The sequence below is a fragment of the Podarcis bocagei genome (genome assembly GCF_964188305.1).
Source record: "Podarcis bocagei genome assembly, chromosome: 6".
Lineage (NCBI taxonomy): Eukaryota > Metazoa > Chordata > Lepidosauria > Squamata > Lacertidae > Podarcis > Podarcis bocagei.
The window spans coordinates 80,201,398-80,218,268 of NC_138130.1; the positions used below are offsets into that span (position 1 = coordinate 80,201,398).

The 16,871-nt window shown below is 43.0% G+C and overlaps 1 protein-coding gene across 4 annotated transcripts in view; it reads left to right on the top strand.

The window, feature by feature from the left end:
• STARD13 (StAR related lipid transfer domain containing 13) overlaps window positions 1-16,824 on the top strand; it is a 234,524-nt gene extending 217,700 nt beyond the window's left edge. For all 4 annotated transcript variants that reach the window (XM_081197878.1, XM_081197880.1, XM_081197879.1 and 1 more), the window contains 6 exons: window positions 98-305; window positions 1,892-2,006; window positions 2,813-3,034; window positions 3,855-4,072; window positions 6,160-6,336; window positions 9,573-16,824. In XM_081197878.1, the coding sequence (XP_081054004.1) occupies window positions 98-305; window positions 1,892-2,006; window positions 2,813-3,034; window positions 3,855-4,072; window positions 6,160-6,336; window positions 9,573-9,690 (1,058 nt within the window). In that variant the 3' untranslated portion in view covers window positions 9,691-16,824. The remainder of the gene's footprint in view (window positions 1-97; window positions 306-1,891; window positions 2,007-2,812; window positions 3,035-3,854; window positions 4,073-6,159; window positions 6,337-9,572) is intronic.
• Window positions 16,825-16,871: the final 47 nt, after the last annotated feature.

Genomic DNA, 16,871 nt, shown 5'->3' on the forward strand with positions numbered 1-16,871 from the left:
ATTTGGAGTTTGGAGGTGAGATCGTATCTGATGTCCCAAAGCTCTTGTTTGAATTTACAATCAAATTTTTATTAAGCGGCACGTTTCGTTCCCTCAGATGTTCCAAAAGAACAACGGCTTCAGGCGGTCCAGGCTGCCATCATGTTGATGTCAGATGAAAACAGGGAGGTTTTGCAGACTCTGCTTTGTTTCCTCAATGACGTCACTTCCGTGGAAGAGAACCAGATGACACCCATGAACATAGCCGTGTGCCTGGCCCCTTCGCTTTTCCATCTCAATCTGGTCAAGAAAGAAAGCTCGCCACGGTAAGGAATTGCTACTTTTCTTGCTCTGGGTTGCAAGTTAAGAGTGTTGCTAAGTGCTTATAAAGACTCGGGGCAGAGACGTGTGACCCACATTTTGCATTTGCTGATTTATATATGTATAGATGCAGCTTTAGGTCTTTGGGTTGCTGGGGTCTTGCCAGTGCTATGCTTTAGAGCATGCACAGCAACCCGGTAAGCAAAGTCTGTTTTTCAAAAAATGGGAGAAGGGGCAGGAAATCTGAGACTCAGCACAAAACGCCTACCAATGCCCTAGTTGGAAGCGACATGATTATTCTGAGGCAACCCTAAGTTGTTGACCTTCCTCCCCACAGAAGCATGTCTGAAACCTTCACTATTCAGCTCTTAACCCTGGAGTTTGACAATTGAGGTGTATATTTTTACGACTCGCCCTCTTCTTAGGATTGTAATGTTTTAAACTATTTTTTTATGTTGCATTTCAAATTGTCATGATACCCCCTGGAACCTTAGGGTGAAGGTGGGGTAATTCTTAGTAGTAGTAATAAGAATAATGGCTAAATGTTATACATGGACATTGTAAAATTTCAAGTTTCAGAATAAGGACTCGTTGAAAGCTTTTATCTCAGTGTCAGCGAATGTATGTGGAAATTCGTTAAAGTTGCTTTGAATTCCTTGCTCAGCCATGAAACTCACTGGGTTACTTTGACCCAGTCACTATCTCTCATCTGAACCTATTTTCTTGTGGCTGTTTTGAGGATAATGAGATAATAAAACCAGAAATTCATATTCCTGGAGGACAAGGTTATCAGTGACTACTAATCATGAGGGCTAAGAGCAGAAGACCAGTTGCTGGAAACTGCAGGAAGGGAGAGTGATATTGTGCTCATGTCCTGCTTGTAGGCTTGCCATGGGCATCATGCGTCTTAAACATGACCTTATGGATGCATTGATGCTTATGGATGACCTTATGGATGCATGGATGCTTATGAATGATGCACAGAAGAAGAGCTGTAGGTCAATGGTAGAGCAGTCGCTAAGCATGCAAAAGGTCCTGATTCAATCCCTGGCATCTGGTAAAACCAATGAAGATACTTATCTGACTAGGTTCCCCCAGCCATTCTAGGCGGCTTTCAACAAATTAAAATACAATACGACATCAAACATTAAAAACGTCCCTGAACAAGGCTGCCTTCAGATTTCAGATAGTTGTTTATTTCCTTGACATCCACAAGTCGGGCGCCACTACCGAGAAGGCTCTCTGCCTAGTTCCCTGTAAGTTCACTTCTCGCGGGGAGGGAACCGCCAGAAGGCCCTTGGAGCTATATTTCAGTGTCCAGGCTGAATGATGGGGGTGGAAACACTCCTTAAGGCAACTTGTTATGTTTGACTCTTTAACCTTTTAGTGATTTTTATTTCTTTGCCATGAGAATGTTTAAGGCATCCCCTTTCTCCTTAGTACAAAGGGTTTTCCCTCAAACGTTAAAAGTAGACTGTAAAAGACTCTTTGTAGGTTGGTACTGAAAAGTTATAAGTGTCATGACATTGCCTTTCATCTGAAAAAGGCTGTTGTTCCTTTATCACACTTGAAACACTGAATTCATTTGCAGAGTAATACAGAAGAAATACGCAACAGGGAAGCCTGATCAGAAAGATCTCAGTGAAAACCTGGCAGCAACTCAGGGACTTGCACACATGATAGCAGAATGCGATAAACTTTTTGAGGTGAGTGAAAGATTCAGAAGTCAATATTCATAAGGGAACATGCTTTCAAGTACTTTGCCTATAAAGTTTCACTTTAGCCTTGACATAAAAGTTTATGCACTGGAGTATTTTGTTGTTCACCTGGAAGGACCTCTATGTGATTTCCTCTCTAACTTTCTGGAACATTGTTATTCAATTCATCAGTCTCTTTCATCACAAAAGGTTACAGTTGTCAAAAAAAACCCTTCCATATATCTTTGTGATTTTGAGTTGTCTCTTAAGAACAGTCTGTTCTATGCTATAAGGATAGTATAGTGTTCTATACTAATGTTACTTGAATATAGAATAAAGTCTTAACCTACCTAGTATTATTTGGACTTGAAGAACAGCCCAGTGGACAAGACATAACAGTGAACCAATAGACAAGCGCCATTCAGGTCTTCTAAGTAGTCATGTGATGAACGAGAGGAGGGGCAAGTGCATTGCTTCCAACCATGTATCACCATTGATCTCCACAAGGTGGAAGGATAACGTCTGCTTGAGTGCCCCGGTTCCCCAAAGCTGGTGGAGTGGCAAAACCCAAGCAGGGAGGGAAGACAGGTAGCATACTCCCTCTCTTCCCCATAGATGCTGGTAATCGTGCAAGGGCAGAGGGACAGCACCTCAACACAACTCTGACACATTCAATATTCCTTTTTGGAATTTAGATATTTGTAATCTTACAATTAGTGTCAGGCAGATATTTCCAGACAGGATTTCTATGAAATAGGTTTTGCACAAAAATATTAATTCCAAATCAATTCTTCCATCTCTTCCCCCACTTGCAGATCCCACATGATATGGTAACACAGTCTCGGAACTCGTATGTTGAGGCCGAAGTGCATGCTCCAACTCTGGTGGAACTGGGCAAGCAAATGGATGAAGAAGGTGGGAATTACCGGACCTACCTAGAAAGTCTAATACAGAGCCTCTGCAAAGAAGCGAAAGAAAAATTCAAAGGATGGGTCACTTGTTCCAGTGCAGAAAATACAGACCTGTGCTACAAAAAGGTAGTTTCTGCAACCAAAACATATATTGTCAAATTTTGCATATTTGGGGAACCCTGTGGAAACCCCAGGTTTAATCTCTAGTTTCCCAGGAAAATGTTGATCAGGATTCAGTGAGACACACCTGTGTTTTCTATAACCATAATAAGCAGTTCCCATTGTCTTTGAAGAGTACTCCATAAGTTGATCTTTCCATCCTTTAAATCAATTATGTTTAACCTGTAGTTTCCTAGATATTCTGGGACTACAACTCCCATCATCCCTGACCATGCTGGCTAGTACTGATGGGAGCTGGAATCCAAGAACATCTGGTGGGCCACAGGTTCTCTATCCCTGACTTAAGACAATTAAAATAAGTCTATCTTATATTGACATATTAAATAAAATATCCATGTTTCCATTGTCGGTAGCTAATCCAATGTTCAGCCACTAGTTTGCTGCCCTTGATTAATAGTTTTGCCACACAATCACATGGAATTTCATGTAGCTCAGCAGTACAATTTAGTGGAAGCATGAATGAGATTTCCATTCATAATCAACAGGTACTGGCATTCTGAGGGCCCTTCTTTCTCCTCTAGCCTTTGTGCGCCCCAAAACCAGCTTGTGAAGGTTAAGGAACCTTCCAGAGTGGGGTCCAAAATAATGCAGGTTGCTGTCTGCAGGGGACATTGGCGTATATTTCCTGGGGGCAGGCAGAAAGACTTTAGGTACACAGACTGGCTTCTTTGGGTTTTTCTCCTTGTCTCATTCTGTACGCTTAACCCATCATCACTTTCCCTTCTCTTGTCTTCCCTTCCTCCTTACCGCCACTCCCTTGATTAAGGTAGGAGATGGAAACCCATTGAGGATTTGGAAGGCATCCGTGGAAGTTGAGGCTCCTCCCTCTGTTGTATTGAACCGAGTTCTAAGAGAACGCCATCTCTGGGATGAGGATTTCTTGCAGTGGAAAGTCATTGAAACGTTGGACAAGCAGACGGAGGTCTACCAATATGTTCTGAACAGTATGGCTCCTCATCCTGCTAGAGACTTCTTAGTCCTCAGGTAAATTAATTTAGTGGTAGAGTATGTTAGCAACCTTGCCGCCAAGGCACATTGAATATTTAGGCATTTGTACTTCATATGGCATCGTTCTTTTTTTGTATCATTATTATTTTTACCCAAATGACTTTTCTAATTTTGTGTAGGACCATAATAGCCCAGATAAATCTGGCTAGTGGTAGGCCAGCATCCTGTTCTCACAGTGGCCAACCCAATGCCTATGGAAATCCTGCAAGAACCAGAGCGTGATAATTCATTCCCATCCTGTGGTTTCCATTCACTGGTATTCAGATGCATTCCTGCCTCTGACCATGGAGGCAGAGCATAGGTATCACGGCTGGTAGCCGTATCCACCATTAATTTATCTAAACATCTTTTAAAGCTAGGGTTGCCATATTTCAAAAAATAAAATTCCTGACACCCACAAAGCTGTGGAGCTTTTTTTTTTAAGGAAACCCAAATTGTTGAGTGGTTTTAAGCTTTTGGAGCTGTTTCCGTACATCCAGGTTTTCCCTGACATTTTGCCAATTCGGCAGAGTTCCCCCCAATGCCATTTTTACATCTGAAAACCAGAACATGTCGTTATTTACCCCCTGACATATGGCAAGCCTGTTTTAAAGCCATGCAAGTCAGTTGCTATCATTTCCTCTCATGGGAGTTTAACTACATTGGCCTTTTGCAGTGTTTATGTCAGGGGTCAGCTAACTTTTTTAACAGGGGGCCGGTCCACTGTCCCTCAGACCTTGTGGGGGGCCGGACTATATTTTTGGAGGGAAATGAATGAATTCCAATGCCCCCAAAATAACCCAGAGATACATTTTAAATAAAAGCATACATTCTACTCATGTAAAAACACCAGGCAGGCCCCACAAATAACCCAGAGATGCATTTTAAATAAAAGGACACATTCTACTCATGTAAAAACATGCTGATTTAGAAAGCGATTGGGCCGGCTCTGGCTCCTGGGCCTTAGCTTGCCTACCCATGGTTTATGTTGAATGTAGATGAAGGCACATAGCTTAAACTCCTCAGCAAACAACAGAAAATACACTTCACTCATATCGGATAGCTATAAAATCAGTTCAAATCTCTTTCTAAAAAAAGGACACCTTTGCATCTTTCACTCTGAAAACTATTTATTCAATGATGCCATTAAACCATAAATATTGGCAGCTGTCTCAAACAAGGACTATTTAATATATGTAGCTGTGTAGGGTATCAGAACAGCATTAATTCCACTGATCCAATTGTTCTGGGTTTTTCCTGTAGTGGCCCCATAAGGAGTTGTTTCTCATGGCAGGCTGATACTTCAGTTTCTGTTACTACCCTCCCCCATTGTGTAAGAAGTGCTTATGCAGGTGGCATCTTCCTTGGCTGGGGGTGGGGACCTAGCTGCCTACCAAACTGAGGAAATGCTGGAACTGCCATAAGACTTCAACCCATCTTTATTTTCCTGGTTCTGCAAAGTATATTTCCTGACTCCACCAAGTATATATAAATATTTAATCTGTGACAGCCTTCTTCTTCTCCAAATCCATCAGGACTGAGACAGGTAGACATGCTGGCTTGAAATTCAGTTTGGAAACAAAACAGAGAAATCAGTCCCTTTCTATTTTAAAATAGTCCTCAGTAAAATGCTATCCCCTCAGAAAATTACAACCTAAGAGACTTGTTCTTGCTGCTCAGCTCTCCTCCTACATTGTCCCCTTAAACATGCTCACATTTCATGGGTGCCAGGACTGGACATCCACTCTCCCAGCTTCTTTCTGTGAGCGAGTATGGTAGCTGCTATAAGTGCCTCTTTCCATTGACAAGGTGCATTCCTGCAGCATTTTGTGCTCCTGTCCCTTTTTTTTCTTTTCTTTTACATGTGGCAGCCATGTTGTGTTATGGCATGCTCTCATTGGCAGCCATTTTGTGTTAGGCCACACTCCCACAGCGGCCATATTTGCCCTTCTTCTCTCAAATCACTCTTCTGCATTGCTGTACTGAGGCAAGTATACTACTGAAAGAATAGAGAGACACAAGGCTGGATGCCTTATTTCTTCCCCTCCAATTCACATTTCCTGTCTTAAAACCTGTTTCAACAGGACGTGGCGAACCAATTTGCCTAAGGGGATGTGCATATTGGTGGCTGTATCCGTGGAACATGAAGAAGCCCCTCTGATGGGAGGAGTGCGAGCAGTTGTTATGGATTCCCAGTACTTAATAGAGCCCTGTGGCTCTGGGAAATCTCGCCTGACACACATTTGCAGGGTGGACCTGAAGTAAGTATCCACCAGTGCCAAGATCCTGGTCAACAAGCTTCCTGAACAGAACTAGCATTTCTGAGCATTGATTGGCAAAGTTAGAGGAGTGCAGTTACTTCTGTTAAGAGAAAAAACTTCTACTTGCTTGGTTAATATAAAAACGGGATTTTTAAAAAAAATGCTTACTAAGTATTGTATCACCTTTGGCCCAATGGAACTTACTCTCAGGCAACTGTGCGTGGACTGGTTTAGCTCCATCTCCAGCATGATTTTTTAGCTATTCAATTATCCTTAGATTGATTCCATGGAGATACGCTCCTCCCAAAGTATTGTCAATTACAGCTCAGTTTCTGAACAGTTGTGCTACAAGAGAACCACCATGTGCAACTGGTGGCAGTTAGTCAACAAGCCATCTCCATGTGGCTGGTGAATATGAAGCTAGCAGGCCAGCTCACTACATAGTGCCATAAAAAAATCTCTGAACTGTTGCCCAAACTGGCCCCAAGGAAAGCATTATAATGAGCAGGAACATTTCACAAGGAACAAATACTCCTGTTTCTAAAAAGTTTATGTGAATGTTACCAATATAAGACCCATTCCATTGCTGTACTGGGCATCATGATGCAACATGAAGATGACTATTACCTGCCTTGACAGCCAAATAGAAGAAAACTCTGGGATGTCTCATGAAACATCAGTACCAAGAGTGCTTGGTAGGGAAGGGGGCTGCCACTGCTTCTTAGGAGGAGCGAGGCAGTGGGGAGGTCAGCGCTGTGCAGTTGCCCCAGCAGGATTGGCTCTGCTGATGTTCCCACTCAGCTCCCAGCCTCCCCACTGCCTCACGCCTCTCTTTCCCAGTAAGAGGCAGCAATGTGGCTACCTGGAGGCCAGGTGAATGGTGGCTCCCCTCCTCGCCAACCACTCCTGTTTTGTGTGCATGGCCTTCCTTATGGGAAAGGGGTGATGAATATACTGCTGTGCAAAGCAAACGTCATTCCTGCTCTTGCATCTCTACATGATTTTGTGCACGTTATGTGTTTGCAATCCTGTGAACAGGATCTAATCCAAGGATAGTGACCCTGTGACCCTCTAGATATTGCTTGGACCATTAGCCGGACCATTAGCCATACTTTCAGGCACTGCTAGGAGTTGAGAGTCCAGCAACATCCATAGGGCCACAGATTTTGCCATTCCTCATCTAATTTGTCATTCAGCGCTTCTGTCCCTAGTGTATTCTTTTGTGCTTAAACAATCTGAATTTTGAATCCTCAGAGGATTATAAAATGAACAGCAGTTGTGGGGGATTTCTTCTTTGTGATTTAAATACAGTTCTAAAATTCACTGAGAGATAAATATATAATCACACTCTTCTGGGGTAAAACTGTACTTTAGCATACAGATGAGTTCTCTTGAAGCTCCATCCTTCTGTGCGATTCCATGTGTTTATTTCTTGAAAACTGTTAATAACGTATCACTTCAGCTGATCTTTCCACTCAGTGCAGTAAAGCTGGTTATTCTCAAAACATTTTAGTTTTTGCCTTCAGCCCTGCACCCATTTATGAAAACAGAATTCATCTGAACTAGTCATGCTCATGTGTTTGTGAACAGGACTGTAATGTGTGTGTGTGCTGCAGAGTTGTTTTTGTTTGTCTTCATAACAGCACTGCCACTGTTCCCATTTTATAGATGATAAAATGGCCCCAACTTGATAACCTAAGAAGTGTAAAGAACATGTCACAGGTTATAGAAAGCATGCTTCCATATTTTTTCTGCACATTTGAACTACTATGACTACTTTCAGACATGTGAATGCTCTTCAGACTGCAGAAACACATAGCAGAAATGCAGGCGCTCAGCCTTTGTATTACTGTATTTTTCGCCCTATAAGACGCACTTTTCCCCCTCCAAAAATGAAGGGGAAATGTGGGTGCGTCTTATGGGGCGAATGCAGACTCCTTGGCTGCAGCGATAGCAACACGAAGCCTCCGAAGCCTGCGCTCCGGAGGCTTCGCGTTGCTTCCGCTGAAGCCAGGAGAGTCTGCTGTTTGAGGCTGGCGGTGGGGGAAAGCAGCGCTTCCCCCATCGCCAGCCCCAGAGGATGGGGGGCAACGGGAAGGCGCACGACGCCTTGCCGCTACTCTCCAACCCGGCTTCGAGGCTGGCGGTGGGGAAAGCAGCGCTTCCCCCAGCGCCAGCCCCAGAGGATGGGGGGCAGCAGGAAGGCGCGCGACGCCTTCCCGCTACTCTCCAACCCTCCTTTGGGCTTTTGCGGGAGATGGGGGAATTCCCCCACCTCCCGCAAAAGCAGGCAAAAGCCGCGTACTCTTTAAAGGGGCTCCGCGGCTTCTGCTGGCTTTTCTACGAGGGGGGGGGATTCCCCCACCTCCTAGAAAAGCCTGCAGGAGCCGCGCACCCTTTAAAGAGCAAGCGGCTCTTGGGGGTTTTCCCCAAGGAGGGAGAAGGGACTGACTGGCCGCATCAGTCCCTTCTCCGTCCTGCGGGCTTTTGCGGGAGATGGGGGAATTCCCCCACCTCCCGCAAAAGCCCGCAAAAGCCATGCGCTCTTTAAAGGGGCTCCCCGGCTTTTCTACGAGGGAGGGAATTCCCCCACCTCCTAGAAAAGCCCGCAGGAGCCGCACACCCTTTAAAGGGCGCGCCACTCTTGGGGGCTTTTCCCCGAGGAGGGAGAAGGGACTGACTGGCCCTTTCAGTCCCTTCTCCCTCCTGGTCGAAAAGCCCGCAGGAGTCAAGTGGGGCTCCTGTGGGCTTTTGTGGGAGGTGGGGGAATTCCGCCACCTCCCGCAAAAGCAGGGAGAAGGTCTTGGAGTAGCGCACAGGCTGCGTGCAGCCTGTCCGCTGCTCCCAGAGCTGCGGGGGGGAAATCATATTTTTTTCCTTGATTTCCCCCCCCCCCCCTGAAAACTAGGTGCGTCCTATGGGCCGGTGCGTCTTATAGGGCGAAAAATACGGTATGTGTGAGATACAGGATTTAAACCCAGCTTTCCTGGACTCGGGCTAAGCAATCTAAACATTGTCCATTCTGGCTTTCCCGTGTCAGGGGTAAAATGTACATTTTATTCTGTGTAGTGGGGTTTTTAAGTCCATGACTTTCAGGCGTGACCATAGCTGCAATGTTTAGCACCGTGGTGCGTATAAGACTCCTCTGCCTGTTTTGTTAGTGTTTATGTCCTACCAACACGATGAGGCTGGGGGAAGAACATGATTAACAGTAATTTTCCTCTTTCTCCCTCCAGAGGTCATTCATTTGAGTGGTACAACAAAGGCTTTGGACATCTGTGTGCAGCTGAAGTTGCCAATATCAGGAATTCATTTCAACCACTGATTGCTGAGGGACCAGAAACAAAAATATGAGTGCTGGATACTGAGATATATGGAGTTCCATGGACAAACTAGAGCCACTGGGTGATTTTAGCCTACGTTTGTGCAATAGCCAAGCAAGGATTGCTTGGGCAGCTCTGCCATGGTCTGGTAATGTCACTCACTTACCCTCCCAGCCCCGTCCTGTATTCGTTGATCTCCTTCACTGAAGAATATTTGTCCAAGAACTTTTTCAGGCTACACAAATTGACTGTGGTCATTGCTTTTCCATTGCGTAATTCTAATATTTAAAAGCTTCTGAGAAGCTTATTTTAAAGTGTAAATAAGAGATGTAAATACTGTATAGACTTTGCTATGTATCATATCTGCCTATATATATATATATACATACATATATATACACACACACACACACATATATGTAAATATAATAAGTTTTGTATATGAGAGAACTTTCTAGAGGAAACTTCCTGCATCTGTTTGGAATGATTTCCATTCTGTTAGATCTCAGCATCTCCCAGTTTCTGTAAACAGCATTTGCTATTACTGTTAAAACCATGACATCATCAGCGCGGTGACTATCAGCCAAGTGGAGTACTTAAGCTGATCCTATGTTTGCAAAGCTTATATAAAGAGGTGCGTAGAGATGGGCATACAGGGTTGAGAAGGGGCTGCTAGGAGGCGAGGGAAGGTCAACGAACAGCAGAAAAGCAGTCTGGTCAGATAGCACTAATCTACAATAATCTACAATTGCCTGCAGAAAGCAGCAGCTGAGAATATATGCTAGGTATCTTTGAAAAAGGAATAGAGAAGTTACAGGATCAGCTGAAAGCTCACTGTTTTCAGTTTTCAGAATATTTGCTAAGACTGTTGGGCTAATCCTTAGACACCATGGTAACAAGGAAATGCTTAGAACAGCTGGTGAAGCAACTGTTGAGCCTATGAGACATCTTACTTACCACATCCAGTAACTGTTGCTTAAATTCACATTGCAAGGATGGGCCTTCAAATCAGTCACTCCAGAACAGTCCTCTTCACATCTGTAGGGATATTCTATAGCAAACAGTACTTAGTCTAAGGCTTTGTGATTTGAGATATCCTATCCAAAGATTTGCTGTCCCGGGACATAAAGATTTGGGTCCCAATTCAGAGAAAGTTGCTCATGGTTAAATTTCATTGAAATCAAATGGAACTTGAGTGGGTCATGACTAGCAATAGCCCTGAAGTGAGCCATGCAGGTAACTTTCTGTGTTGTGGGGTTTTCCTATAAATAAGCAATAAACAAAGTTTACAGTCCCCTGATTCAGCAGCTCATAATGGTCTTTGAAAAATCATTGTGGCCCCATAGTTTTTTTCTGCAGCTTTTCAGATTATAATCCAAGCCGCACAAGAACTTCAAACTCACTTCCTCCAACACCCTCGCCTGGCTGCAACTGTTCCAGTGTCAGCAGACGCAGAGGCTCTTAATTCGCTCTCTGGCATCTGAGATGCTGCTATGCCAGCATTCCAAGAGCCAGGAAAGAAAAGAGAAGGAAGCAACAGCCAACACAGCCAGACAGAGAGAAATGAGACCTTTTACAGCCAGGCAACAAGGTAAGGAAGTTCATTGCAGTGGGGAGTAAAGGATTTCTACTGCATTGAGCTCCCATTGCTGGGGTATGTGATGGGACACAGAACATTTCCCATCATTTTAGCAAATTAACACAGTTGGCCAAGCCCATACCAATCAAGCTCATATTTGGGAAACCCAGGCAGGTGGGCAGGGTATAAATAATAAATTATTATATTATTGGGCTAACCCGTGTCCATTACTTGTCTAAGTTTCCCCATTGATTTTAATGAGGCATAACAGTGATTAACTTTCTCTGATATGGAGCTTTAGCTCAGGATACAGCAACGGCCATGCCAGCACATCGCTAACCATTATATTCTACTAGTATTGCACTCATGTTGCATGCCTATAATGAAGTACAAATTGGACTACTGGTGTGAAGAAAACAATACCCAGCAACAGAGCAATTTTGCCAGATAAACATTGTTTCCAACAACATTAGGATCCTTAAAAATAAAAATATCTATATAGCTGCTGCTGTTGTTAATAATAGTCTTAAAGCAACCCACTTAGAATGCTTGCTTATATAAACACAAGCTAATGTCCCCATTGTATCTGAAATTATTCCAAGCTTTGTTTCCATCTGCACAATGGGAACGAGATCTTTTACAAGGCAATCCTACACATGCTTAGTCAAAGGAAAGCCTCATTGATGTTAACGGGGCTTACTCCAAGGTAAGTGTGTCTAGGATTACACCCTTAATAAGCTTTCCACTAAACAGAATAAGCTTCTTATAATGTGTGTCATAAATTTAAAAAGTGCAATGGTAAACTCTGGGAAGAGGTAGTACTGTATCCCTGGAGCACCTTTAAGAACACGAGATGAGTGTCCTGGATCAGGCCAAAAGCCCATCTATGTCCAGCATCCTGTTTTCACAACGGTGACCCTGATGCCAGCACACAGGACATGAGTGTGACAGCATTCTCCCCACCTGTGAGTCCCAACAACTGAAACTCAGAGGCATACTGTCCCCAACAGTGGAGGGGCAACGCAGTTACCATGGCTGGTAGCCTTATCCTTGCTAAATTTGTCTCATCCGCTTTTAGGTGGCCACCGTTACCTCTTGTTGGGAGCAAAAACCCTTGTTTAACTAGGTGCTGTGTGAAAAAGTACTTTCTTTTGTCTGTCCTGAATTTCCAAACATTCAGCTTCATTGGATGGTCCTTTTTCATCTGATGGCCTTAGGCCTTGATCCTAAATGCATGGCTTGGAAGCAAATCTGTCCCGTTCCAATGTCAGCACATTAGGATAGCAGCTGTCCTCAGGATGTCATTTTGTTCCTCATGAATGAAAACAGGAATAGCTGCTGGTATTCTAGAATGGTGGCCTAAGAATCCATTGGCAGTACATAATCAGGGAGTACTTATTTCTCATTCTGAAAAGGGGGAAATGTTGTAAAGCAAATCATTATTTTTTGAAGTAATTTATGGAGACAGGGTGCGCTTTTTTAAAGAAAGGAAAGAAACTAGCATGGAACAAAATGCAGTTTCATTCCTAATTTAATTTAAAATATGCAGTTATTTTCATATCAATTAAGTCAGATTCACCCTGACTTTCTATGTATTGTGGTACATGGTTGTTTTTTTCAGATTGCACTCTCACATGTGAGTAGGCCCCATTGAACTCAATGGGCCTTACCTCTAAGTAGACATGCACTGTGCCGTCAGTGTTTTAATTCATTGTTTTCAGTCAATCAAAATGCGGCATTGAATTTGATTCAGTAGAATACAGTATATTTTCCTGGAAGAAGAGGGTTGACTTTTTTCCTGTCAAGTCTCTTTACTTTGAACAGCAGAGTTGGCAAGCACAAATTAATTCAATATATGAAACTTTTTCCAGTGTGTCAATCTGCGGCAGTGAGGAAAGATTCACTTCCCGAACTTCTGCTTGTCACACAATGGTTGTTTTGGAGCATAGTGCAGAAACAGCTTTTCACGGGATTCTGTGGTGACTATAGTCTGCCTGGATTACATTTAAGCTTTGTGATCTCTGTAGGATTGTGCCTATAAGGAGAACACGCAGGAGCTTCGGGAAATGTCTAGTCTAGGTGATATACAAACCCCAACGCCATGCACCATTCTCCCAATACTTCAATTCTAGAAAGAGATATGCCACTGGATTAATATTAAACCATACTCATATTCACCTCAGTGTGATATGCAGACTGAGGCCAAGACCAAAAGAAGAAAAACCTCAGGTTTAGGATTGTAGATTTTAATTTTGGTGAGCCTGGGCCAGTTGTGGTTGATGGACGGCAGCAGCAGCAAATACCTGACTCTCCCCCAGCAGCATCACTGTCACTTAATAGGAGGACAAGAGTTTAGGCAGTGAGGCTCTTCCCATTGTCCCTGCATAGTGCCGACCTCCCTGCTACTACCTCTCCCTCCTCCTAAGCAGCCGTAATGCCACCTCTCCTCACAGGCAGCAACTGGCCCAGCCTTACCAAAAGTACACTAAGGGTCGTCCCCCCCATCATTATTTTTATTATAGCCTTAGCTTGCATGCAACACCTGTAAGAAGTCTATTTCCTTTCCATGCTGTACATACAAATCCATCCAATGGAGAAAAAAACACATACCAATCCCTTAACATGGCCACACAGAAAGAATGGGAGTAGTGTCAAGTCAGTCTTCTCAATGCTGGTGTACAGCTGAATACTTATCAAGCCATTCCAAAACATCATAATCCTAAATGCAGAAATTGTCACTCAAAACCAGAGGATAAGCCATATTGAATTACTGTAGGTGCCTCAGGAGATGCTTCCTGTCAGTAGTGCAGCAATATTTATTGTAAATATGTAGTTCGGGGGGAAGCAACTTCTCTCTTTAAGGCTATGCAGGGAAATGTCTTGTATTTTCAGTACTCAAATTTATCTGGATTTGTACCAGGAAGTTGTGTTTGATGGTGGTGTATAAGTGCATGTCAACTTCCCTTCTTTGCCAGGATCATACAGTAATAATTTGTTAGAACTTATGTGTTTACCCCAAGGATTGGTGTAATAAAATATATAATTTTCACTAACCTTCCCCAACTCTGTTGGACCATTGGCCATGCTTCTGGGTTTTCAGTTGGACTAGGTTGGCACTCCACCAGGTTGGAGAAGACTGATTTAGGCCTACAATACAAACCAGAAAGTTGGCACTGTAAACTAGAACCAACTTTTTCAAACACACTCACTGCACTTTCCTAGATGAAAATGGCAGAGCCATCATACACCAAGATCATCCAAAAATGACATAACACCAATTCAACCCCTTACCCAGTCTTTCCTATACCTGTACAATCAGTAGGGATGAATGATAATTTTGGAAGGAGTCAAGAAATGACCTCTCTCACTTTAGTAGTCCCCAAGTAATTCCTGGTTGAGTCAGCCCCTTGGCATTTTGTCTCAGCTCATCAGCCTGTTTCCCTCCTCCACACTTCCACAAACTTATTAAGTTGTAGGAGGATGCAGTGAGGAGGGGAAGCAGCTGCTGAGGTGAAAGCTTAAGGCTGCTTCTGCAGAGGTAAGCTATAGAAAATATTGACTTTTATTTCTCCTGACTCACTGACTGGAAAGGCTATTTTTTAAAAAATCCAGCTATAGTACGCAGAATTAGGTTAAGCATGTTCAGTAAAGACTTCTTGGACCTTGCTTTGCTCACTTTGGGAGGTGCAATTTTTTGTTGTTTTATTTTATTTGTCCTGACTCACAGACCTGGACATAAAAAAACCAACAACCGTACAATTCCCAGCATTCCATAACAATGGAAATGGCCAGCTCTACTGTTAGGCAGAATGAGGCAGTCACCCCAGGAAGCACATCCTGGAGAGTGGAGGGGTAGCAAGATGTGCGACAGAGATTGTGTGACCTATATTTATTACCCTTGAGCTAGTTCGCTGTCCTCAGTTCAGGGAGAGGATGTTGTCCCATCGCTAGTGCTGAGGTATGATTCAAATGCCAGCCTCATAGTCTTGTACATGGGATGGGGAGGGAGCCATTTTGTTCTTAACTTCAGGCAGCAAAATGTCCAGGACTGGTCCTGAATGGAAAGTTCAAATATGCTCAAAAGTCTCAATTGCTGAAAGATGGGGATTTAGGGGAAACAGGTCATTTTCACAAGCGCTCTTGGCTGCACTTTCCTTCTTCCACTACAACTTGTACATTTGGGGAAAGACTGAGAAAGGAAATCAGCAGCTGAGAGGGCCGGCAAAAGTGAGGGAGCTTCTCCTGCTGTGTCTTTCTTTAAAAATTGAGAATTGCCCCCAAAAGCCTGAGAGGGATGACGCCTATTCCAACTTAGAATGCATAGATTTTGCCGATCACTAAAAAATAAATTTCTAATTCACAGTATTTGAGATGAAAAAAGCAGATTCCATTGAACCCAGATAGGCCTCCAGGATCACATGGCAAGCTTGAGGAAATAATGCATAGTTATTTGCAATCAAATTGGTTTTTAAAGCTATGAATAAACATTTATAGCAGATTCTTTCTTTATGTATAATTGACCAATTCCAAAGAATATATGAAAAGTGGAGGGGACATGAATGACTCATCTCCCTCAGGCTATATATAGTATAGGAAGACTACTGTCCCCTCTCCCATACAGAAAGTTTTGCTGCTATAATTCCTAGACCTGCTTTATCTAACCATCTACTAAAATGCATTTCTTAGACTCTGGACTTGGATGGGGTCTAACTGAAGTTAGTGGACTTGAATCATAATCTCCTTAGGGCAAAAATATTTCCTCACATTGTGTCATTTATATGACACTTTTCTGATAAAAATACATCCAAAAAGTTTCAAACAATAATTATATTATAAACATTAAAAACTGCAGCCACAAAGTATCATTCCAACAAATGATAGTACGTTTAAAAACTGGCTGGAATACCCATTTCATACCCATCTAGGAATGGACAAAGAGGGAGTCAGCAACCCTGAGAAGTCTCCCTCTCTTTTTCTCTCGTATGGTAGAACATGTTCTGAGCAAAGTAGAAATGGGGCTTTAACATTTCACTTTGCTGTGGAGTTCTGTGGATTAAATGTTTGGATAGGGTCAGGAAAACTTGGGTTTGGGGAGACATGGATCATCTCCCGTTGCCTCAGATCAGGGGTAAGCAATGAGGTACTCTCCATTTCTTGTGGACAACAACTTCTGTCAGCCCCCAGCCAATTTAGTCAATAGTTGGGGAAGATGGGAGTTGCAGTCAATGGCATCTGGAGGGGGGGGCTTGGATACCCCTGCCTCAGATTTTTGTTACAATTCCATTTGGTTCCCATGTTTAGAGATAGAAGTCTCAAGTAGATATGCTTGCGTCATCTAGCAACCATGTATCTATGAAATACTATGTTTTCTTTTTTTAAATGAGTATTAATCTTATCTGTCAGAAGAACACTACCATGTTTTCATTAAGTGTTATAGTGCCATTGTTAAGTCAATATGGCCATTGTGTGTTTTTTTAAATGTACTCATATTAATACCTCAATTTTTTTTTACCTCACGTCTTTTTATCAGTCAAAAATAACCTGTAAATATATAACATGGAGCTGAATAAAGTGGCATATACTGAAGGACTGGATTTACCATCAGTATTACTTTTTGTTAACATGCTATTATA